Source organism: Lissotriton vulgaris, chromosome 2_1, assembly GCF_964263255.1.
Source record: "Lissotriton vulgaris chromosome 2_1, aLisVul1.2, whole genome shotgun sequence".
Classification (NCBI taxonomy): domain Eukaryota; kingdom Metazoa; phylum Chordata; class Amphibia; order Caudata; family Salamandridae; genus Lissotriton; species Lissotriton vulgaris.
Window position 1 is genome coordinate 473,075,112 of NC_141687.1, and position 24,744 is coordinate 473,099,855.

General features: G+C 43.5%; 1 protein-coding gene across 4 annotated transcripts in view; it reads left to right on the forward strand.

Moving 5' to 3' along the window:
- The window catches only part of MYO1B (myosin IB), a 757,882-nt gene that overhangs the window by 165,046 nt on the left and 568,092 nt on the right, over window positions 1-24,744 (forward strand). For all 4 annotated transcript variants that reach the window (XM_086955387.1, XM_086955390.1, XM_086955388.1 and 1 more), the window contains exon 3: window positions 4,961-5,076. In XM_086955387.1, coding sequence (XP_086811513.1) covers window positions 4,961-5,076 — 116 coding nt within the window. The remainder of the gene's footprint in view (window positions 1-4,960; window positions 5,077-24,744) is intronic.

Sequence of the window (24,744 nt, forward strand, 5' to 3'; positions counted from 1 at the left end):
GACATGAAAGCTCACATTAATTCAATGGCTAAAAGCGCCCGCTTCCACCTGAACTACCTAAGAAAACTGAAGCCATTTATCTCTGAAGCAGATTTGAAACTGGCAATCCAATCCTTAGTCATCTCTAGGATTGAATACGGTTGCACTACCTTAGCGGGTCTACCAAAAACTTCCACAGCACCACTAAAAGCTTGCCTCAACGCTGCAGCGAGACTCATCTCTGGATCAAGAAAATTTTACCGCATATCCCCGCACTTGAAAGCATTGAACTGGCTACCCTATGAGGCGAGAATTCAACTAAAGATAGCATGTATCACCCATAGGGCGCTTCACCACAATACTCCTGGATACCTATCCAAGAAAATTGAGCTGTCAGGAGGCAACAGACCTGCTAGGAGTGCCAAGGAGTTGCTGCTGCGTCCAGCCATCTTTAGAAAGAAAAAAACTTATGACAGAGCGTTCTCAGGAGCTGCCCCGAGAATCTGGAACTCACTCCCTCCAAGCATCAGGAAGAACCCTAATACCTTAACTTTCAAGCGAGAAGCGAAGAGCTTCCTAATGAGTAAATACCTCGCATAGAGGAGTTAATGGATCACTTTGGGATCTGATTCTGTCCTCAAACAAATCACTCACGTCATCAGAAAGAGAAGTATCGACGTGAACTAGATGAAAGATAAACTATGGATCGAAACGGACAGACGTTCCTGGTGATTAAACTGTATACCAGCTGCAACCTCATGGCAAAGTGAATGTATATAATTATCTCACATCCCTAATCCATATAACCTCCTACCTCATTTATTTGTCGAAATCGACAGCTGTTAATGCTGCATGCTTTATAGATGCTGCTTACTGGAATAGAATAATTCGAATGGAAATTAATTTCTTAAATGTTACTATTGCCTGCTGCGTACTGGAAAAGAATAATTCGAATGGAAGCTAGTTTCTTAAATGCTAGTATTGCAGGCTCTGTAGTTACGACGTAGTGGAAAAGAGTGCCTCGAATGAAAGCGAGTTGCATAAGCACTCTCCAAAGCTATATAACAATCTACCTCATATCTATTTGTATTCAATGGTTATCATCTTGTTAATATTTATATCATACTTTTATGTGAAGCGCTCTGATACCCACGGGTCTTGTTCGCGCTATATAAAACTTTACAATAAATAAATAAATAAATAAGCCTGCTCATAAAGACATAGTCTCTCCAGAACCATTTCTTTTCGTTAAAAAAGTCCATTCTTTCAGAGGCACCAGCTTTTTGGTAAAGGCTTTTCAGACCGGTACGCCTCTTCCGAGGGGGGATGTGTTTTGGTGACTGAAGCTTGACCTCACTTGGTGGCATTGTGTGATCCTAAGCAAATAACATGAATTTCCTGCACTGGATTTCTATTAGCCTATGTTAGAAGAACTTAGAAATGTCCTAAACAGCGTTCATCACTGTTAAAAAAAATTCTTATATTGAGATTTATGCTTGATAGTTAATTTCTATCATCCATGGAGGTCATTAATACTGATAATAGTTATAAATTACAAGATTAAAGGATCATGGAATCCCAGTCACACTCATCAACATCATCAGAGTCCTCGTTACTAAAGCCCTAAGATCTACCCTCAAAATAATCATCTTTGTAGTAACCACAATCCCATATTGACTCGAGTTGCCCCACCCGCCTTGCAGCGTCTGTAGAGTGTTGGATACTGCACTAGTTGAGAAATACTCCTTTTGACAGTGTTATACGCAGCTGGATATTCCATTTCCTCGAGTCCCACATTGGGTTCAAGTTACATTGCTGTACTTTTCCTGCTTCTTCTTTGGACGAATAGGTGCTACATTGGTGACCAACCTCACCACCTGCTCAGACTTCAAGATTCTTCTGCAAGATTCATACTTAATCTATGCTCTTGAAATCGCATAAAGCTGAACTTAGAACTGCTACACTGGCTGCAAGTGGCCTGCTGAATCCCTCTCAAGGGCCAGTGTATTGCACATCTTGAACTGCTGCAGTCACAGGCAATCTCACCTTGTGAAGACTCCTCTGAGGATTGAAGTTTCCCAGAGACTTTTCTGACCTGGTCATAACTCCCAGTACAATGTGTTGAAGTATATGCACCCAGATGAAAAATTGTGTTCCACCTCTTTCTGTAAGATTATTGAAATGTGCTATTCACACCCAACTAATGACAAATAGAGCACTAGAGCCATTTCCCTGACCAGGATTGATTACCTCAGTTGTCCAGTTTAAACCACAAACATCTTAGGATATGTATAAGCACATTATTTTGCCCTGCGTACACACACTCTGTGATTCTAGTGAGCTTAACTGGAACAAATTCACTGCAACAATAAGGGAGCACATTTCTGACTCTCCAGCTCACCAGCCTTTTACCATGTAGGACACTTGCAGCTATGATTGTAGATACTTGGTTAAATTGTGAGTGTGTTTTGGAACTGCTACCAGCTATTTTCTGTTACAAAAGAAGAACCTCAAGCAATGTGGAGCGAGAAGTATCCTCAACCTTAAAGGAAAGTTCAAAAACCTGGAGTCCCGGTTCATTGTTCTGAGGGGGTGGAAGGGAAACTAAGGAGAGTGGGGGGTTCTCTCCTTACGTAGGTAGGGTGATGTGGTTGAGGTCTGGTAGAAAGTGATGTTGGAAATCATGTCAGTCAAAGGCCTGACACAAAATTAAATAGTTACAAGCGCATTGAAACTGGCCAAGCGCATTGAAACTGGCCACAAAGGATTCAATATTGAGAGCTCAGGCCTGCTAATTGCAAGAGCATCCGAGACTAGTGATCTAATTTCGAGAGCTGCATTAAGGAAACAAAAGCAAGGGAGTGCTTTTGTTTTTCAACCTTGGCCACAAGACTGGTTTAGAAGCTCTTTGGAGAAGAGAACATTCCACGTTCTCATCACCTATCCAGCTCGGCAGAGTCCGAGTTACAAGAGTATTTCTTTTTGTTCTTCCAAGGTGCGGCAAAAGACATTCTTGGAGAAAGTGAAAAAATAATAGTGCCTGCTCAAGTTTACAGCTTGCGGAGCACATTATTGATTTTGTCCAGAAGATGCAAAATATACTTCTGGACTGATATCTGAGTGGACAAATTAGCTAGAGAGGTGGGTGAGGGTAAAATTTACTTGTTGGTTTTTTCCATTTATTAGTCCATTTTAGCCCAACATTTCTCTGTCAGTCTATTCTCTTATGTGCCCATCTATGTACTTTGTTACTGATAGCATATTCCTAAACAAATTGGTAAATATGATGGCTATCTTCATTTACTCCTCTAACAGGATTGCACCGAGTTGCAGCCGTTCCCTTTGAGCAAGCCATATGCATTTGGATGCAATGCAATTAATCAACACATCAAATGCTTCTGTTTCTGGTTATAGAGGATATGCCTGATGAGCATATAATGCCGTCCACTCTGAAATTGTGAGGAAATGCCCAGTCACCGACATGGAGAACCTTCTTGAAATTAAGGTCACATACTGTCCTTCTCCAACTCCAGATTGTTCCATATTCAGGCCTGATGATGCCCTGCTAGGATGTAAAGAAAGCACATGCTACCCAAGAGGGTTGATGGTTCTAAAATCAGTACTAATTCATTCCAGGTTCTGGGCAAACTACGAACTGATGAACTTAGTCTATCAATGAGAGATTACAGATTTGAATATGTTGGACAGGCGCATTGAAGATTTGAACCGTTCTGGTACAAATGTTTGAGTACTTTTTATCTTGATGCACTGTACAAGCACTTTTTTCACTTATCACTTATGGAGCACCTAAATGTTTTATTTATGGAAATTGATCGCATTAGAGACATAAAAAATATCATTCTTAGTAATTAAATTGTCTGGACCATCATGTTCTTATACTTTTTGTTACTATCCATGAATGGGATTTAACCATGTAATACAACTCTGTATATGACCAATTGTGTAACTATCCAACAGAACCAATTTTTGTTTGTACAGTATTTGGAGCCCAGGTTCTGAGGAACACAGGGGCACCCCATTGATATTTAACTTTATCTTCACTCAGTAGCAGGAGGTAATCAATGCTTTTGAGTCAAGGGTTAAAATAGTCTTCACACTGGTTTCTGAGTTTTTAGTTACTTATCTGCTGCTAATGTGTTATAAAATTTGCTGATGCAGTGTAATATGGTATCACTGTCTCGCATCAGAAGTGCCCGTGTTTCACAACAGGTAGTAACTAAAGTGGACCATGATGATCCTTCACTCCCACTTTGTAGGCCTACAGAATTACAATAACCCATTGGTATAAAATGTCTTGTAAATTGGTATAGAAACTAGTGCCTGAGGTATCAAAGTAAGGTCCACCCCATGCAAAGGACATTTACCATACACATTCCATTTGTGATGATCAGCATGGCTGTGTCGGGTAAATTCATTCAGCTGTGAGCCCCATTCCATACCAGTCTAATTTGGTCTCTTGGTTAGGAGGTACAAATCAACCGACAGGACTTCATGGAGAATTACAAATCAGCACTGAAAAAATGTCTATCAATTCGCCCACAAGCATTGTGTGCCATTGGCCAGTTCATCAGATGCTATATCATTTTTTATTTTTTGGTATGGTTTTCTGGTGCTTGTGTGTGCCCCCACTGATGAAGGAAAGGATACCATTCTGTTATGTGATTCTACCCCTCCCCCCCCCCCCCCCCCCCCACACCCCTCAACCATCCAAGTTTTTATCGGATCCTCAAAGGAAGAATTAAAAATTGGTCATTAACCACAGAGAGAACCTATTATAGGGAAAATAAGTAAAATGATAAACATCCTTTTAGTGACTGTTATATATATTTAGTGGGAAGGGCAGGTTAGATATTGTTCTCATTTAGTAGTTAAGTTGCTTAACAAGGGGAAAACTGCAAGCTTTAATCCATGTTGAGGATTGATAAGAATAGGCTGAAACCCGTTTCTTTTTTTGTTGCAGACTTACATTGGCGGTGTCGTTATATCTGTAAATCCTTACCGATCTCTAACCATTTATACACCGGAAAAAGTGGAAGAATACAGGAACCGAAATTTCTATGAACTCAGTCCCCACATGTAAGTATTAAAGTTAATTTGCAGTGCTGGCATGATGGTGGAATGTGAACAATGAATCCCATTTGTATTATTAATTCTGCTTCTAGCTTATCACTGTGACTATAATGTAATTTTTATTCAGATGGGTTATGGTTTAAAAAGTGTTATTTTGTGAAGTAAAATAGAAGCAGATAGGCATACAATTGCATGCGGGCAATGTACTATTGTGTACCACACATTATAATTCAAATAGGTTTCCTTAACAATATCCATGCTTATAACTTTTAGCAGTATGTTTTTTTAAACTTCAGAGATGCTCTGTTTATACATAAAACAATAAAATAAAAAATAGGTGACAAAGATTTAATTTAGAAGTAATATAGCTAAAGTAAATTTTCTATCTTTACATATCATACCTAGATAAACAAAGAGGTGATTTATGGGAAAACATGAGAAATAAAGAATGAGAGGATTCAAACCCACCTTGTGGTTGCCCCTCCCATTTCTTACACTGTATTACGAGCCACGAAAATGAGATCATGGCATTGAACTTGATATGGAAGACCAGTACTGTGGAAGACTGTTAAATGCAATGGAATAACTTCGGGCAGATGGTAGTCGGCTCCTTTCTCTAAGCTTGCTAGAGGCTTTTGACCGTTCAAGTGGCACTATCTTCCTCATTTTACAATGCAGAAAAAAGCAGTAATCTATTTAACTTCAATCTTAATACATTTGATTGGTCATTACGTGGGTTTAACTCTGCTCCTTCAACCACACAAACAACGAGAGAGGCGGTAATTCACCACAAATTGTTATTTGTAGTCTATTTACCAGTGCCCTCTGTTGCTATAAATTACTGTTGTCATTTTGTCTAACTATATACTGTTGCGCTGACATATGCCTATCTTATCCAACAAAGATAAGGCTCATTAAGCTAGATCAACTTCAGAGAACAATTTGTGAGGTACCACAGGACCACACCGTGTAATGGATTATTTGCCTGTGCTTTCACAAGTTGAAGGTGATTCCTCAATGTATAAGCATCAGCAGCTGTGCAGTCCAGTACGGTCACGGCCCACTCACTCAATACCATTGAAGCGGTATCTGATGGGCCCAGGGTTGCCCTCTCTCCTGCTGGCCAAGGAGTTGTAGTTTAACAGTATCCGCTCTTCCATTCCTGTCTAATAATTCCCACTGCACCAACATGTACCCCAAAATAATCACTATTTACATTAAATTTACTCTTGCTGCTTTTCACCTGAAGATTACAGGCATTGACTTCTCTTTTGCACATCAGTCGAAAGTGAAATCTATAGAGGTCTCAACAGAGGCCAAGAAGCCACATTGTTACTGGTGTCCATATGACTCCTGTCACAACAGAGCTGCAGATTTACATCTCTGAAGTCGTGGGGACTTCAGAGGTTAGGATAGGCTTGGCAATAAAGCCTTACTCAGACACCTTCAACTCTCACTCAATGTCTAGGGGATCTCTAATGGAGATCAAGAGAGATCAGACGTACAGCCTGTCCACCCTAGTACTATGTACTTGGTTAATATAATAAAGGAGGTGGGTATCTCCGAATTCTGCATCTGTAAAATCCGAATCATTCAACCCCCTTTCAGAAGGTCAGAAATATTGGCTTTGGCAGCAGTTTTGAGCAATGGTTGGTTTTTACTCCATAGATTCACAGAATACAAATTTCTATGGCCCTACTTGCAGGAGCACACAGTCCTCATGGTGTATCCTTGGTGCTTGAGTGTGATAGAAATGATATATTTTGCTGTTTTACCTGTATAAGAATCTGCCCTTTGTCAACACAGCCATGTACGTTTTGCACAAAAGTTGGTTGCTACCCTTACGTGGGGCTCTTTCGGTGGTGACTGCTTTCAGGGAACTCTATGCAGGTTCTCTATTTCTTTGGATCCTCTTGAATCTTCGCTTTATGTTGAGCATAACATTAAAATCCTCTCAAATTCTTCAGGAAGGATCCAGTTTATCAGAACTATTTTGGACACTGATCTAGCAAAGTATTTCCTCCACCCGAAAGAGTGCCATTTAGTGATGAAACAATGTACCTTTTAGATATGTGCAGCTCAGATGGTTTGAGAAGATTCGTGGACACCAGTCCTCCAAAGAGTGGTGGTTCCTCATTTTAAATTGTATGTTTCTGCAGCTTCACTTGGCCAAGCACTGTGTTGCTGGAGAGCCTTCAAAGTCTGTCACAGTTCAGCCCACTCTGACATCATAGCTCAAATCGTGGATCCTTTCTCCAAGCCTGTCAGTGGGATAACCGTTCAGCCTTCGGTCCAAAATTTCAGGTGCTGCAGACTTCTCTCAGTATTGTGGTGAAGCACTATGGGAACCTGTTCATAAGCACTTTCTGGTCCCAATCTGACACACACCTCCACAAAGCGTTTTTGTCGTTGATCCTGAAGGTGTTCCTATACTTGAAAGCTCTTCTGTCAGTGGTCAGGCCAAAGGTTGTGATGATGCAAACCATCACCATTACAGTCTGTTTTGTATAGGGGAATAAGAAAGCGGGATCCACAAACCACATCACTGAAACTGTCAATAGACTTACAGGAGTGGGCCATCTATGTTGTGTCACATCCACGGTTTCACATCTGGAGAGCATACTGACTCAACCGCTATTTCAGCTTATCCCACATAGCAAAAACAAACATGACATTACTTGAGACAATTGTTGAGGAAATGGGTATCCAGACATGGATATATTTGCGGTTCACATAAATTGGAAATGCCAGGACGTAACATCCTAAAGCATCACATGTCCCAGATTCTGTAGGAGTTGACTTTAAATAAGACTGTACGAGGTGACCTCAATTTGGACTGGTCAGAGATTTCATACGATCATTACTGTAGGCATGGCTTCACTTTATCTACCCCAGGCATACTACAACTCCCTTAAGAAGCCGACCATCCAGCTTCTGCAACAGTCAAACCTTCTGCTAGTAGAAGTGAATGATTTTTAAAGCCTCCATATGTTGGATCAGATTGAATACCTGATTTTATTTATTTATTTTAAAGGTTTTATATAGCGCTGGCTAGACCCGGAGGGATCAGATCGCTTTACATGAGCATCAGATCAAAGTTACAGGTTACAATGTTACAAAGGTTACTTAGTTATTAGAGCATGGCAACATAGTTACTTGTAAGGTCAGGATAAACAATAAGCACAAATACGTGAGGGGAAATGCAGGCAAGGGGAAAGATTTAGGGGAGGGGGAAGGAGCTGGGGAAGTAGACAGGTAATGAAGGAGGGATAGAGGAGGGGAGGGTGAAGGACACCGCAAGGAAAGAGGAGGGGAAGGGTGACTGGGACACAAACCGGTAGACGAGTCAAAGCAACGTCCAAAGTCCAGTAAGCTGTGATCCCAGGGGGAAGTGGTATCACTTCCCTATCTCTGTTGCGGGAGGCTCCCTTTACGCAGTGGACTCTCTCAGAGGGGTCTCTGAGACTCCAAGGCCTACATACTGGATCCTTCCCCAAAAAGGGGAGAGGGAGTGCTTTGGCAAGGGGTGCCATACCATACCTTAGCTGTGAGTGGCTCCCTTGGCGCAGTGGACTCTCTCAGCGGGTACGCTGAGAATCCAGAGTATAAATATTGGACCTTTCCCCAACAATGGGAGAAGGAGTGCTTAGTCAAAGGGCACAAAGGACAGGGGGCTAGGCAGACTAGCAGGCAAGGTGAGAGATTCAGGGGAGAGTGTATAGGCGCTAGGGAGGAAGACTAAGAGAGAAAGGGTACTAAATGGGAAGAAAATTAATTAATGAGTTATTATATAGCGCTGGCTATACCAGATGGAATCAGAGCGCTTTACATGAGGGACAATAATGTTGCAATTTACATCAGTTAAAAGTTACATAAGTATCAAGGAAAGCATTTAACGAACATAGGGGACAAGGTGAATGGCGCAATGAAGAGTAAGGGGATAGGGTAAAGGGGTAGGAGGAAGATAGGAAGTAGAGACGAGGGGAAAATTTGCCCAAGGTCCGGCTGGGTAGGTGACAGCAGGGAGGGTGAGTCCACAACACATCTCCTATTTAGTTATATGGTAGCTCCACTGGGCATCAGCCAAATCGCTAGGTCTCCACAGTTTGGGGTAAGTTCCGCAAGTTCAAAGTCCTGATGTGTAAGCAGGTAAGGAGTTAGGTTCAAGGTCAGGTTAATGTCCAATTGTTGTCCAGGGAACTAAAACAACGTGTAGGGTCCACTATGGAAGCCATCTTGGGGTCAGACAGGGGACTGTGTGGTACACTGGTGGCCATCCTAAGGTCAGTCATCAGGCAGTTAAAGTCAATATCCAGGACAGCGGCTGCCTGAAAATAACAAATCCAGTTTGCACACACCATCACAAGCATAGACCTGCATAAGCACACACCAATGTGAGCACACACTCTCATATGCACACTGATGCACACAGACACGCACATAGCCAGAAACATCCAAGAACACAAGCACACATAAAATCCCAAGCACTAATACAAAAACACCCAAATACATGCACATGCAAACACCATCACATGCACAGATGTGCACAAGCACACACAAATGCGCCCACTCTCATACACGCAGACACGCACAAACACACAAGCACACATACAGAAACTTTTAAAAACACAAGCACACATACAATCACATGCTCCAGTACAAAAATACCCAAGGACGTACACACAAATACATGCCCACACACACCATCACACGCACAGATATGCAAAAGTACACAACAAATGTGCACACACACTCTCATACGCGAACAGAGGGCGCACAAACAGAAACATCCACACGCACATGTACAATCCCATGCTCTTAATACAAAAACACCCAAATACATGTCCACACCATCACACACACAGACAAGCACACACAAATGTGAACATAGTCTTTCATATACGCACACCCCCTTATACACGCACAGACGCACACACAAAAGCACTCCCATGATACATTTCTCCAGGACTGCCGCAGCATTGACGATCCGGTGGGGGCTCGGCCTGTTTCCCCCGTGGCTTCCCCATATACAGGCTCAGATCTGAGGTTTAGCACGGCGTTCCCTGTGCAGTCGCGGAGCAGCCGCTAATGTTTCCGCACTCCACCAGTCCAGCCTCCTGACCGCGCACCGCAGTCCACCCCCTTTACGTTCTATCAAAGGTCTCTTTGGCAATGGGTAGCGTCCATCGTGTCCCAGGCAAGCCCCGTGTCAAATCCAACCAGTTATGCAGGAAAGGAGGGACTCTCGTCACATCGACCAACCACAGCTTCTGAACAGGCACTTTGGTACCATCTCTGGCAACTGACTACTGGAAGGATATCCTGCACTAGTTTCATTTTAAGATGTTATGGGGCACCTGCCCAAGGGTACCATCCCTCTCCCATGCTCTGTGGACTCATAATATAATTGTACTGAGATCTGGTAGTTTTAGATGTGCTGGTGGATATCTGAAAACCCAAAACTGTTTGGCAGCCGTTTTGACTTAAAGGCCAGAAGACTCATTTGCCACCTCCCAGGCGATCAAACCCCACCTTATATGTATAATGGTATTTGGACGACTACTTCTGGACCTACAAAATCCCTTAATGAACTGTTTTGGCCACTCAATCCTGTCAATTTATCATTACTCCAAATGTTTATCCAGTCAATTCTGAAGTGTTTGTGAAACATTTATTAATAAACGGCTCAGATATTCACCTAGTTTCACGTGTATTCTATTTTGCTGTGATTTGTTTTCGAGTGAGTTCTGTTTAAAGCATCCCAGTACTCTGCAGTGTGAAATTCTATAGGTTATTTGTGTAAACTAAATGCTGGATTATCTCCTCCTTGTTGGCAGACTGTTCAATGGTATATACATATTGTTCTCTCACTTCCTAAAACACAAGCATTTTAGACACCTTTTGCTGCATGGACACCAACCTTCTATACCAGAAAGCAGCCTCCTTGACCGCATTCACTTCTGCGGGCTGCATTGGTGAGCTCTGAACACTAGCAGAGGTCTTCCTTTTATATACCAGTCCACACCTCACGTTGATGTGATAGCAACCCTCTAGAGACGGATAGGTAAATCACAGAAATTCTTAATAAAAAAAATATGGTTCTCCAAAAGCTTGGCATTCTGACGTGCCAGGGTAGGTCATACGAAAATGTTGTTCCTAAATTGGGATTGTGACTACAGATCAGCCATTCTTTTAGAGAATACCTACTACATATGATGTGCAACTGAAACAGACAACTGTAAAAATCTTTCTAGCATTTCATGAACTGAATACATCTTGTGCAGTATCTTTCAAAATAACAGCATCACTAAGTACATGGAGCCGTCCCTTGTTAAAGTTGCCTTCAGGGTTCCTTTAGTTTTGCATCTGTAGAGGTCACTTAATTAAAATATTGAATCGCCTGAGACTTCCTGCTACACCCACAGTCATCTGCAGTGGAAGCTCCTATAAAAGAAGGCTGTGGTGACGCCACTCATTTCAAGGCTTAATGCTGTATCTCCTGTGACTCGTGATCTTAAGCATGCCATGATCCCGATCTACTAAAAAGAAACCTGCCTGCCTCCAGATAAACTGGCAATCCTCAGACTAGTCTCTGACCTTTCTTGTCCCATAAAGGTTCTGGAAATTGTGGTACTTTTGCAAATATCTACCCCTGCGAAACATAACCTCACTCTCACAGGGTACTGACACAAACCTTTATGAATCTAGGAAAGAAGATGACGTGCACCAGGGCCACATCTGTGCATTCATTCTTTACAACCTGTCTGTCACTAGTGACACACTGAACCACAATAGAACTACTCCTCTGACTAGAATCACTTTTGTGGTTCAGGTCGTTATGGGGAAAGCATACAGACCGGTGACAGCTGAATATTTATTTCAGCCCTTAAACATCTCGAATGTTGTTCCACAAGATTTAGTAGTCTCTTCTGTGCCCTTGTGCTGACGTGGCTCCCATTGCCTCATTCTGAGCAAGCATACCTAAATGATACACAGATCTGCAGTAGACTTCTGCATGTTTTTTTTCTATTGCCACATAGTGATGAAGCACCTCACTCATTTTCTTTCACTGGATGGGTCTCCGCTACATTTGTCTAACTGAATGAAAACTAACATTGCAGGGCTCAGCACCAGATCATTTTATAATCCTGATCATCTGGAAGTCATCATGGCTTATCCCCAACGACCAGCTAATAAAGAGCTGGGACCGATCTTGGGCAAAACTAGCTCCTGAAATCTGGTCTAATACACTGTGAAGCGCTAACCCGATCCTAGTATAGCCTACGATAACCTCAATGAATGGAACGTTACATCCCTGGACTCCATTATTCCATATAATTGTAGCTCAAAGAGACCTACAGAAAAACGATCCCCATGGTACACCCCTAAAATACGAGAAGTTAAACAAAAATGTAAAAAACTAGAGACCTGGGCATGGAGGAAGGATTACTGCCCAGAGAAAAAACTGAAATATAGAGAGGCACTTAAAACTTATCAGACAGAAACTAAGAGCTCAGGCACAATAGTATGAGGAGAAAATTAACTTGGCAGCCAATGATCCCAAGGAAATTGCCAGAATAGCAAAGTATCTGCCACTCTGCCCCCGCCAGAAAGGTCCATAGAATCAGCACTTCAACTCTGTGTGGAGTTAGCAGAATTTTAAAATAAAAAATTCTCAATATATCCAATGCCTTTCCACCAGCTCTGAAGCCGGAGAATCCGGGCACTAAAGTGGAAAGTGCCATGCAGGGATCGGACTGTCTAGTAGACTTTCCCCTCCTAGACCTGATTACTCTCTCCAAACTTTTCACGACAGTCAAATTAGGATCTCACTTGTGACGCAGCACCAGTACACTTGCTGCACAAGGTACAGGAGGTTATACTACCGGTATTACTAGAAGTTCTCAACTCTTCCATAATCACCGCAATAGTACCATTGACCTGGAAACACGCCATGGTTAAAGCACTAATAAAAAAAAACAACCTCAACCCGGAAGTCTGGAGCAACTACCGGCTGGTTTTGCTACCCCCATAACCAGTAAAATCTCAGAAAAACATGTAAATAAGACCCTTACTAACTACCTTGAATCCCTCGAGATTTTACACACCTCCCTGACAGGATTCCGACCTAACCATGGCACAGAAACAGCACTATTAACAGTTATGGAGGAATCGCGGAAAGCCCTTGACCTGGGAGCTACAGTGGCAATCATCTTGCTTGATCTAAGTGCCACATGTGACACTGTAAATCATGGTATTCTACTGAATAGACTTAAGGAGGTGGGAGTTGCAGGCAAAGCTCTATCCTGGTTTAGGTCCTTTTTAACAGATAGATCATTCCAGGTATTTGAAGGCAGTCATACCTCAAGAAGGATCCCACTAACTTGCGGTGTCCCACAGGAATCATCATTGAGCCCCGCTCTTTTCAATGTGTACTTAAGACCCCTGGCTGAGATAGTCCTCCCGTATGGGGCCCAGATAGTGACCTATGCGGACGACACTCAGCTGGTGGTAGCCCTCAACCACCCTAAGAAGAGCGCAGTCGACCTTGAAGCTTGCCTAGGAAAGGTGGCCAACTGGATGGACCAATCATACCTTAAGCTTTATGGGGATAAGACTGAGCTAATGATTCTTGGCAATGGCACGAGCCGCCCGTCAGATGTGAACTGGCTGAACTGCTTAGGTCCAGCCCCAAAACCCAAAGAAAGGATCAAAAGCTTAGGAATCTGGCTAAACAGGTCACTTAAAGTTGACCACCAAGCTGTACCAGTAGCGGCTATATGCTTTGGAATCTTAAGGCAATTGAGGAAAATATTGCCACTGCTCCCGGAAACGGCATGCAGAACTATGGTACAAGAATTGGTGCTGCCTCGGTTGGACTACTGTAATTCATTATACCTGGGCACCCTGAATTACCCCAACAAGAAAAGTACAGGTGGTGCAGAACTGCGCAGCTAGGCTGCTATACAACATTTCCAGAAAACAATCGCCTAAACCAGCACTGAAGGCACTGCATTGGCTACTCGTCACAGAATGCATAATGTTCAAATCACTTTGTATTGCGCACAAGACACTCTGGGGTACCGGTCCTAAAATCAACCACGCTATGATGTCCTTTCACTGGCCCTCTCGCAGCCTGAAATCAGCCAACCTATTCCAAGCGAAGGTTCCTAAAATCTTGAGAGTACGTTCGGGCGGGCGCATGTTCTCATACAATTCATTCATTCTATGGAACACGCTTCCGATCCACCACTTTGCATTCAGGAAGCAATTCAAAACGTGGCTCTTCCAGAAACTGCAGTGAGACTGGAAACTGCTTATGGTTGCATTTAGCGCTGGGATGCCTAAGGGTAGCCATGCACTTTATCAAGAATGAATTAATAATAATAATAATAATAATTTTAATAATGTTTTTAGTTAACTGCTCATTTGTATAATCACTCATCCTCTTACTCCAGCTATATCTATCCTCAATCTGGTGCTGATCCTTGGCTCAGAGTTGTGTTTTCCATTGAATGCCAGCAATGTGGCCAAGAGTGCGTTCTTCCATCTTTGCTGCTTTTCAGGGGTCCTTCCGTTAATGATAAAACATCACGTAGCAATAATCTTCACAGCTGACGGGCCCCCCTGAGCCAATCACAACGCTGGTGCGGGGTTGTGATTGGTCTGAGCGCCAAGGATCGGTGCTCAAACTGGAACAGGGAGCCTGTGTATGTTCCTGACCAAGCTGTGTAATGTAGCCTGGTTGGAACATGCAAAGTGTGCATGAACTGTTTGGTCGGCCCATTAGGACCGGCCAAACAGTTCATGCGCACTTAGGGAGTGCACACCACTCCTCCCCTGCTCTGACCAGCCCCGCCCCACCACTGACTGCTATAGGGAAAATAAAATGATAATAACAATACTTTATTATCATTTTCTTTTTTCTTTTGAACAGTGAGGCGATGCTCCTATGCCTTAGCAGAAGAGCCCCCACTAGCTTATTTTATAAACATTACAAATGAAGCGAAGCAATTATTAATTTCTCTACAATTGAAACAAGTGGATAGTTAAATATACTGTAAATCATCTATAACGAGGTTACACATAGTTCTTTATGAATTTGTCAGTCCGTAGCACGTTTGGCTCCTTCGGTTAGGCCACTTACTTAGTAACATTGGCTTGTTTACAACCTTAGATCAGGCCGGGCACTTTGGTAAGAACCTGCCTGAATGCTGTTTCACCACATTTTATGGTCCTCCCTGCTTCATCCCTCGTACATCACTAGCAAAGGAGATGCTCAGTATTTCAAAGTAGCCATTTAGCTAGAACTGTGAATGCAAGTGTATATTTCTAAACCACAATCTCGTCCATGTATTGCGGTGGCAGAACGTCTCCTGTATTGAAAGTAGGAGCGGTCATTGATTAAGTGTTTCTGGTCTTCAGTGAGTGCATTTGTGTGCCACATCCCTTATTCTTTTGTTTACCATCCCTGCTTATAAAAAATACAGTGCCAGAAAGTAAACCGCTGTTTGCCGAAAGGCTACAGGCTGGGGACATTGTCAGTAGTCACGGAGGAATGACCTTGTGTAGTTTAGTCTGCTGCCAGGATGTGTGTTCATACCATGCATGGGTATATGTGGATTGTTCATCCGTGTCCACTACAGCCTTATAGCCCACCGTAGCGGGCTATAAGGTCCGTTAAAGGCCCGCTCCAGCATTAAAGTGCGAGGGCCTTTAATGGCTGGTATAGCCCACTACGGAGGACTCTAAGGCTATCAGAACATTACTCCCCTAGAGGGCTGTTCTAAAAAGTAAAACAAAGGCCTCAGGAGCCTGAGTGGGTTGGAATCCACTCAGGCTCGTGAGGCCTTTGTTAACAGCAACAGTTGTGAACAAAGGCCAACCCGGAATGTTGGAGCCCATTAGAAGCCCGGAGCATGCCATTGTCTTTAATGAAACTCCCAACATTCCAATGTTCTAACACCCAAAAGTTCAGCATGGCGTCGGACACCCTTGCAGTCTCTTCCTTTCATGCCGGGGGGGGGGGGGGGGGGGGGGGGGGGGGCTTTAAAAGAATCTGCGCAAAGGTAAAATTGGCTCCTGGTGAACAGACTCCTGTCCTACTTGCACGTGCCCAGCAAACGCGTGCTTCTTCTGAAGGGAGCCGGCTGCTGACTCGCTGCAATGATTTTTGGAATTTGAACACTTGAAATGCACTTCGCCGCCACGGACTGAAGCGAAAGAGCATTGGCCTGGAGTGCGCGCGCTCCTGCCAGGGAATCTTGCTTGTGTAAGAGTATTGTGAAGTCTGGTACTGTAAGCGTGAGCACCCTGCCAAGCGCAAGGGGGCACACAAAAGGCAGAGATCGCCACGAACTGTATTGTAAAAGTCCCTGTGAAAAGATGGAACATTCATAGCTGATTAAGGTCTTGCATGAGTAACGTTTACTGGTTGTAATGTGTGACAACAGAGGCCTCCTTAGAAGTGAGGGGGTGAGGGGGGGGGGGGGAGTGAGGGGGTAAGAGTTCTCGCCGCTGCTGGTAAGTTTGATGTGTCACTGCTTCTGCCCCAGGACTTCAGTTAATGTAGAGATTAAGAATTTGCGCCATGGATGTATATGTGTACTACAGCTTCTGTCTTCAGTTTTTGGCAGTTTCTTCCGACCTTTAGCTCTCTACTCTTCACACACTTGGGACGCCTGTGATCGGCATGACAGAGTTACAGACATACATGCCCATGTCATTTACACTGCTGTCCTGAGAGTAGTCAAGTGGTTGGAGCAATTCTTTAACCACATAATTTTTTTTTTTAAACGGCTTTCCCCAGTGATTGCTATGGATCACCGTATTAAAATGTAACACCAAGGATTTGAGCAAGGCTTGTTGCATTATTTTTAAGGGCACAAGATACATTTTTCTGGGTAATCATAGGAAATTGCTGAACATTTACCTCGACGAAAAACGGGTGCAGCATTCACAGATTGTGCTAGATCTGTGAGAGTGGCATTTTTAGGGTTTGCCTACAGCACACATGCGCTGTCAGCGAAAGCTATTTAAAAAAAAAAAAAAGTTTGAAAACGGGCTTAGAATCCACCCATTACTTACCACTCATTATCATTGGTTGGGTTGGAGTCCACTTCATTCTCTGTTCCTTGCTTCTTACTTGCCATGCCTTCTACTGGTTGCTTTCTTACTCCTGCAGTCTCCTCCGGGCTTCTGTCGCGTGCAGTCTGGACCCATGGGGCACAGCTGCCTGTTTGCGGCCAGTGTTCTTCCACTTGCAGCGCTCTCCTGAAAATACCTTACTTTTTAGTTTTTTTTGTTCTGGCCAAGCACTTGATCTATAAGAGTGCATGGCACTGTACGGTCTACCCCATCCCCTGCTGTCTTTTTCCCCCCATCCCCCACTGTCCGTTTTCACTCCCATCCGCCAGCTATCTGTTTTCAACCCCAATTCCCGCTGTCCATTTTTACCTCACTCCCTGCCATCCATTTCCATGCTCACCCTCCTGCCCACCGCCATTTAACCCGCCAGCCACTTCCCACTCGCCATTGTTTTGATCACTCCCAACCCACCTTCCTCCTTTGTGTTGCTTGTCTCTCTCATAATTATATAGTGGAAGCTTGGCAAAGTGGTATTAGGGTGAATGTTGCACTCTCTCGCTCGCCGTTGTTTCAATCGCTCCCTGCCCCACTCTCCTCTCTTGTGTTGCTTGGCTTCTCCAGTCCCCACTCCCCCTCCACCCCCACACTGTTTTATTTATTTTTGCATATTGCACAGCAGCGCAGGGTGCTGTGCAATATGCCAATGTTCGGCATGTCCTTACCATTAGCTAACAAATAGTTCTCCATTCCATTTACATATAATATCACTAGGAACAGAGCCAATACACATCCTTGGCAAACACCTCTCTTTATTCTAATCTAATGAGTACATTTGCCATTGTGCCAGAAACGTACTTTACAGATATGTTTGTATGCAGCTGGCTCAGTAGGCGGACTATGGTTTCCTCTAACCCATTCCCTGCTTAATGGCTTACACCCTAGAGCTTTTACGCTGTGAAAAGTTCAGCTCAGGTTTTTAAATGCCGGGTGAAGTGAGCCCTGTTTAACTCTACTGTGTTTTACCATTATCAGATCTAGGTTCAGGCTTTGCTTGATTGTCCCAACACCATGTCAGAAGCCATATGGAATCTCAGAAGGGATAGAATTTTCCTCAGCCCAGGTTTTAAATCGGGCCAAAAACACTCTCGCCAAGATATTTACACTGGAGGCCAGGAGTGATATCGGGCTAATAACTCTGGCCCCCAATACCACATTTTAAAATTTGGCTCTATTATTGATCTTTACTAGGAGTGTGGTAGAGCACTTTTACTGGCGGCTCCGATTGCATCGATAAAATAGGGTTCAAAGCAGTGTGTTAGTTTCTCTCTACTTTGCTCTTTTTGAGACTAGCAAATAGAAGCGGATTGTTGGGTCCTACTGCCCACGCTATTTGAAAGCAGTTAGTATAAGTTGTGTACGTTTATGTGTACTGAGCTGGGTGGCTCCATCCTGTAGGTATACTCATTCCCATGACTCCACCATAGCCACACCATTCATATGGAAGCAGCCTACAATCTTAGTCATTCTACCCAAACTGCAAGGATGAGTAGTTCGTGCTGTCTCAAAAATGTGTGAATAGGACTGGATTAGCAGCTCTTGGGGGAACCATCAGTCATAATAGGTTAAGGATGGGGTTGGATTTCCAATCCCTCAGAGTTCAGCCAAATATATAGAAGAGGAAATCATTTGTAACTCCTCAGGTGCCTGAGCTCTAGATATCACTCCTTCTTAAAGTGGTTAAATCAGAAACATGCAGAAGGTACACACCTAGACCTGTTGTCTTTGTGAAGCGTTTTTTAAAGTTTCTCTAGGAATTTGAACATTCAATCAGCATTTGTAAAGCGCAACACTGTCACACTTAGGGGTATCTGGGTGCTGTGTCTCCGTTAAAGAGCCAGGTCTGTTGTCTCTTTCTGCCAGAAAGGGTGCTGTACGTAGTGGGAGACGATGGTCAGTCCAGGTCTTTACAGTGAAGGAGCGGCCATTACTGCGGAATGCGACTGATGCGGGTGGTGTGTGCAAGGGCGAGTGAAGAGGAGTGCAGGTGTCTAGAGGTATGGTGGAAGTTCCGTCAGTGGTTGATGTAGGCAGGTTGTAAGTAACTCGGGGCTTTGTAGGCGTGCATGAGGATCTTGAATTGGCATCTCTTCTGGATTGGGAGCCAGTGGAGTTCTCTCAGGTGGGGGGCGATTTTGGTACAATAAGGGAGGTTCAGGATGAGTCTGGCTGCAGCATTTTGTATGGTCTGACGTCTTCTGAGTAGCTGGTTGGAGATGCCGGTCTTTAGGGCATTTCCATAGTCGAGGCAGCTGGTGATGAGGACCTGCATGACGGTCTTTCTGGTGTCAGTTGGGATCCATCTGAAGATTCTAAGGAGCCTGCGGAAGCAGGAGGAGGCAACTGCATTGATTTGTCGTTTCATGGTTAGTTGGCCTTGGGTGAAGGTCTGAGTCCTCCAGGCCATCAGCTATGGTTCCAAGCAGAGATGTTTTTCCTGAACATCAGAACTTTTTTCAGAGTTGAGTTGGAGGCAGATGTCTTTCATCCATTTGGCTATGTTGTTCATGGCATTGCTGAAGTTTATTTTGGCGTTGGAAGAGTCCTTGGTTAGAGAGAGGATCAGTTGAGTATCAACTACGTAGGAGATTATGTTGAGTCCATGGGATTGGACGATGTCTGCAAGGGGGGGTCATGTCGATGTTGAGCAGGGTGGGGCTGAGGGATGTTCCTTGTCGTTAACCACATATGCGTACTTTGGGTGCAGAGGAGAAGGGAGGCAGTCGGATACCCTGTGTCCGCCCTGTAAGGAAGGAGGCGTTCCACTTGAAGGTGTCTTGCTGTATTCCTATGTTGTTGAGTCTGTTGATGAGGGAGTTGTGGGAGACAGTGTTGAATGCCGCGGAGGAGTCGCGGAGGATCAGTGCCACCGTTTCTCTATGGTAGAGTAGTGCTCTGATGCAGCGGCGTCACTAGTGTTGGTGTTACCCAGTGCGGTAACTCATCATGGTGTCACCCGGTCACTCTGAAAATATTGTCTATAGCACAAATTTGTGCATTCACTGTTCAATTACCGATTTCTTGCGTATTGCTCCTTGGCGTTTGCCAATACGAAACATTTTTGACCTACACATATTTACTGGGTATCGGCTGCAAATGTTTTATATGCTTTTTAAGTCGATGGCAACAGAAACAACATCCGCACCTGAACCGCTATTGCAGGTCTGTGTCGCATAATAGCAGCATGTCTGAGACATGTAGACGGCTCCTGCATTGGGCCACGTCAGTCGTCATTGTGGCAAACCACAAACAATATGAAATACGTCAATTATGTAAACACCCCCTCTTGAAATTAAAATGCGGCCTTAGTAAAAGTCTCAGCTCTTGTTTGCGTCATTTTAGTGTGCTGTTTCCACGCACTTATCGTTTTATAAAGTTCATCTTCCTTATGAGATGTTTAAAATTCTCTCAGGGGAGTCTGAGCTAGTGCACCTTACCCTGTGCTTCAAGAGGAAACTAAAAATTCCCCAATGTTCCTCGCCAGATGGGACATCAGCTCAAACTCAGCATGGAGCCATCGCTTGAAAAATGTAACAACCTCAGACTCCACACAAGAAATTAAGACATTAATAGATTTGTATTGCAAACCTGGTGACCTGCATAGGAAGGCTGAGGAAATTGAAACAGCTGAGGTTTTTCAATCCTGTTTCCTTTAAGAGTCGGGGGCTCCTTTTCAAAAGAAGAATCAAATACACCCCTTCACGACTTACCCCATGATGGACCTACTCCGAGTCCGCCAGACCTGGTGATTAATTAAAAGAGGCTTGCCTTTGCAGAAAGGCTCGCAGCTGACAGAGAAAGGAGTCTCCCCTCCACTGCCCGCCCCCACCCCCATGGTTGGGTCCTCAAGTAATCAGCATGTTTGCTTGTAAAGACCTTCCTAAGGCCACCTTCGTGCAGACGGAGTAAAACAATTCTGACACTGACGGAATCCCCTTAGGTGGATTTCACCGAGATAATATTACAGTTACTACATAACCTGTTTGGGTTATTTTCAAAAACATCGCAGCAGCGCCAACAAAGGCTGTGCGTGATAATACCAGTAGCAACTCCTTGCAAATTAAACTTTACAAAGTCTGCCTTGGCACCAAACACGCACACGTCGGTGTCACCCCTTGCGATGGTGTCACCCGGTGCGGTCCGCACCCCCCGCACCACCCTAGTGACGCCACAGCTCTGATGTAGTCTGTGGCAGCAATCAGTGCTGTCTCAGTGCTTTAGCTGGCACTGAATCCGGATTGGGATTCATTCCGTAGGTGATTTTGTTCCAGGAATGTGGTGGGATGCTGGTTGATGGCTTTCTTGAGTACTTTGGCTGAGTAGGGAATCAGGGAGATCGGCTGTTTATCTTTGAGATCGCAGGGGTCGGCGGAGGCTTTCTTTAGGAGGGGTTCTGATGTCGTCTGCATGTTTCCATCTGCCCGGGAAAATTGCTGTGGAGATGTTGAGGATGCTGGTGAGTTTTGTGTTGATTGGGTTCATTGCAATGTTGTAACGGTGGTGGGGGAAGGTATTGGAGGGTGCCCGTAGTGGATGGAAGACATGGTGGGCTGAGGCGGTTAGGGTGGTGAGCGGAGACCAGGTGGTAATGGTTTGGCTGATGAATGCTGGTTAGTAGAGTTTGTTGGCGTGGAGTGTGGCAGGTTGGAGGTTGAAGTTGTTGTAGATGTTGGTGAGATCTTTGAATGGTGCATTCCTTTTAATAGATCGTTTTGCTAGGTAGACGTTTGAGAAGTTGGTTTGGAAGTCGGATTGGTAAGTTCGCTAATAGAATAGATACAATCAAGCTCTTCCTTGATTTTCCAGAACATTTGTCCACTCATTTTTGCATACTATTTGAAGTTTGTATATGCACGCGATTACAAATCATAGATGCATCATCAGATCAGAACACTTTTCTGCACATAAACTGGAATGGTAACATTTGTTTAATCAATGCAAATAATTATTTTCAATGTATATTTATACTTTGTGTTTTTTATATGAATGCAAATAGCTAGAATGTTAGAACGGAATAAAGAGAGGGGATTGTGAGTGATAATAGATGATTATTCCTTTTCAGGCTACATTTTTTTTTGTATCCTACTTTTATAAATAATGCTGTCTTGCTAGAACCGCCATTTAAGGTTAGAGTTAATTTACATAATAAGGAGGGCAGGGCTACCAGTTAAAGGCTGGGCTACTTTGGTAGTGCTTGCCTCTCTAAGAAGTGTCAATTTAAAAAGGCAGAGTGAAAATCAAGACCAGCGAACCAATTTGGAATATAAATCAATAAATCTGCAATATGGTAACTCAGTTAGGGTGAAATACATAATTACTTACTGAACTTTCAAGAAACGAAGTTAATCAATCTGGCAATATAAAGAATTTTTGGTAGAAGTTAAACCATGGTTTCTCTGGGAATGTTGTTTTATTGGACTGTGTGGTACCTGAGGCCTCAACCTTTCCAATTCGTATAGACATTTTCATAACCTCATGTTGCATGAAGATCATATAGCAGACAATAATGGTCGGATTTATGCGATTTTTCAGTACATGAGGCAGTCTTTCTTTGAACATAAGCAGCGCTACTGGTCTTCGGAATTTTGCACTGTAATGGTAAAACACCATGTGTGCTGGAGGGCATAACAACCCGTATCTTTGTTTGTTGAGTTAATCAGAGTGACTGCTTTAGAGAGTCTTGAAGAGGGACAAGAGTGAAAACATATTCAAAAGGACTAGTGACCTCACCCTACTAATTATTATTTGATTAGGTTGTCATTAGTTCAAAAGTGTATTTCAAAATTGGTTTGCATGATTCAACAGCGTTGGTGGCAGAAAAAATGTGGTTCCTCCTGAGAAGGTTGGCTATTATTACCATTGATCATTATTTCTTAATCTGGGCTCCTATGCTGAAATGGATGAAGAAAGTTTTTATTTCTATAGTTTAACCCCTTGGCCCGTCCGGTAATTCCGCCGCGGCGCTGGGGGGCAGGAGGGTCATGTTCGTTACGGAACCACTCCGTCACGAGCGCGCTGTTCTTGTGACGGAGTGGTTCCGTCACGGCCCCGCCTGCTCCATAGAACGCCCCGCGCAGGCGCAGAATTGCTGCAGCGTGGGCCGGATGGCCACGCTGTGACGGAACCATTCCGTCACCAGCACAGCGCGTCCGTGGCTTGTGACGGAGTGGTTCCGTCACAAGCACGGAAGGGGTTAATTTTTAGCTTTATTTATCTCATGTATATCCATGTAACCTTGGCTTTCTTTCAGGGCATATGCCTTAGGGTTGCTCAACATGTTAATATTTAAGCAAGTGTTAGAATGATCTGTCTTTCTGAGTACAACCGTGGTAGTTTGGCTGTACACTTCATGTTTTCCACCTCTACGAGGCGAGTGACAGTAGGCTCTTTCAAATGTGTTGTTCTTGCCTTAATACATTATTAATATATATTGTTTGATAAATGCGTTCATTGAAAATGTTTTAAGACTTTACTGTAAAGTTGTTTTGTGCCATATTTGCTTGTAAATTTTACCAGCTTTTAATTCTAGAACAAGCCAAGAATTTCTGAGGCAATGTTAGTTATCAGTTTCCCCTGGAATTCAAAGCAGATTGTCTCCAGACTTTGATAAGAGCCAAGTAATGAAGGTTACTTTTCAGTGTGCATAGTCTTGTGGCCGGTCTGTCTTTTAACGTTTATAGGGCAACTCGATCTCTTTGGTTTTCACAATTAAAATGTATATTTTCTTATGACTTATAATGTAAAAATAGAGTTCATCCCTTTATTTCGGGCACTGATTGTGAGAAGTTAGTCTTTCAGATTGATATCTCAAGATTATTTGGTAAAACAAATCGCAAGCTCTTATCCCAACCGCTGCACCCAATGTGAGAAGTTAGCCTGGCATATGATGTCCACTAGTTCTAGTGGGCACCTTGCACCAGTTTAATCCCTTATTGATGGTGGTTGTAAAGTCAACCTTATAGAAACCTTATAGAAAGCTATCCTAACCTTATAGAAAACCTTATAGAAAGCTATCCTAACCTTATAGAAAGCTATCCTAGTGGTAGCATGAACCAGCAGTCTTCAGACTAAGACTTCAGTAGGCGAGTTAAGCAAGTTGTTTTACCATATATAATCCCTTGAATACCAAATGAAAGGACACCACACAAGGTATGCATCAAATATATATGTATTTAATCTAAACGCAACCCTTCTGCACTCTTTATGAGGTCAGAGGTCAAAATTTAATACAAGTCATACAGTTAATATACGATAGGTTGCACAGTATACGTTATGCCCTAGGGGCCTCACAAACCATATACTAAGAAAGTGGTATAAGTACCACTTGAGCGCTAGAAAGCAGGCCTAGGGCCTGTAGAATCGCTGGGGCTACACTAAACAACCAAGGGTTAGGAAGTAGGAGACCCACGGGAGCCGCGTGCAGTGTCTAAACGCAGACGCGGGTTCCCATTGACTTTCTATGGAGATCGTAAATCATACAAAGTTACAATTTATTTATTTATTTAAGAAGTTTTATATAGCGCTATCCTG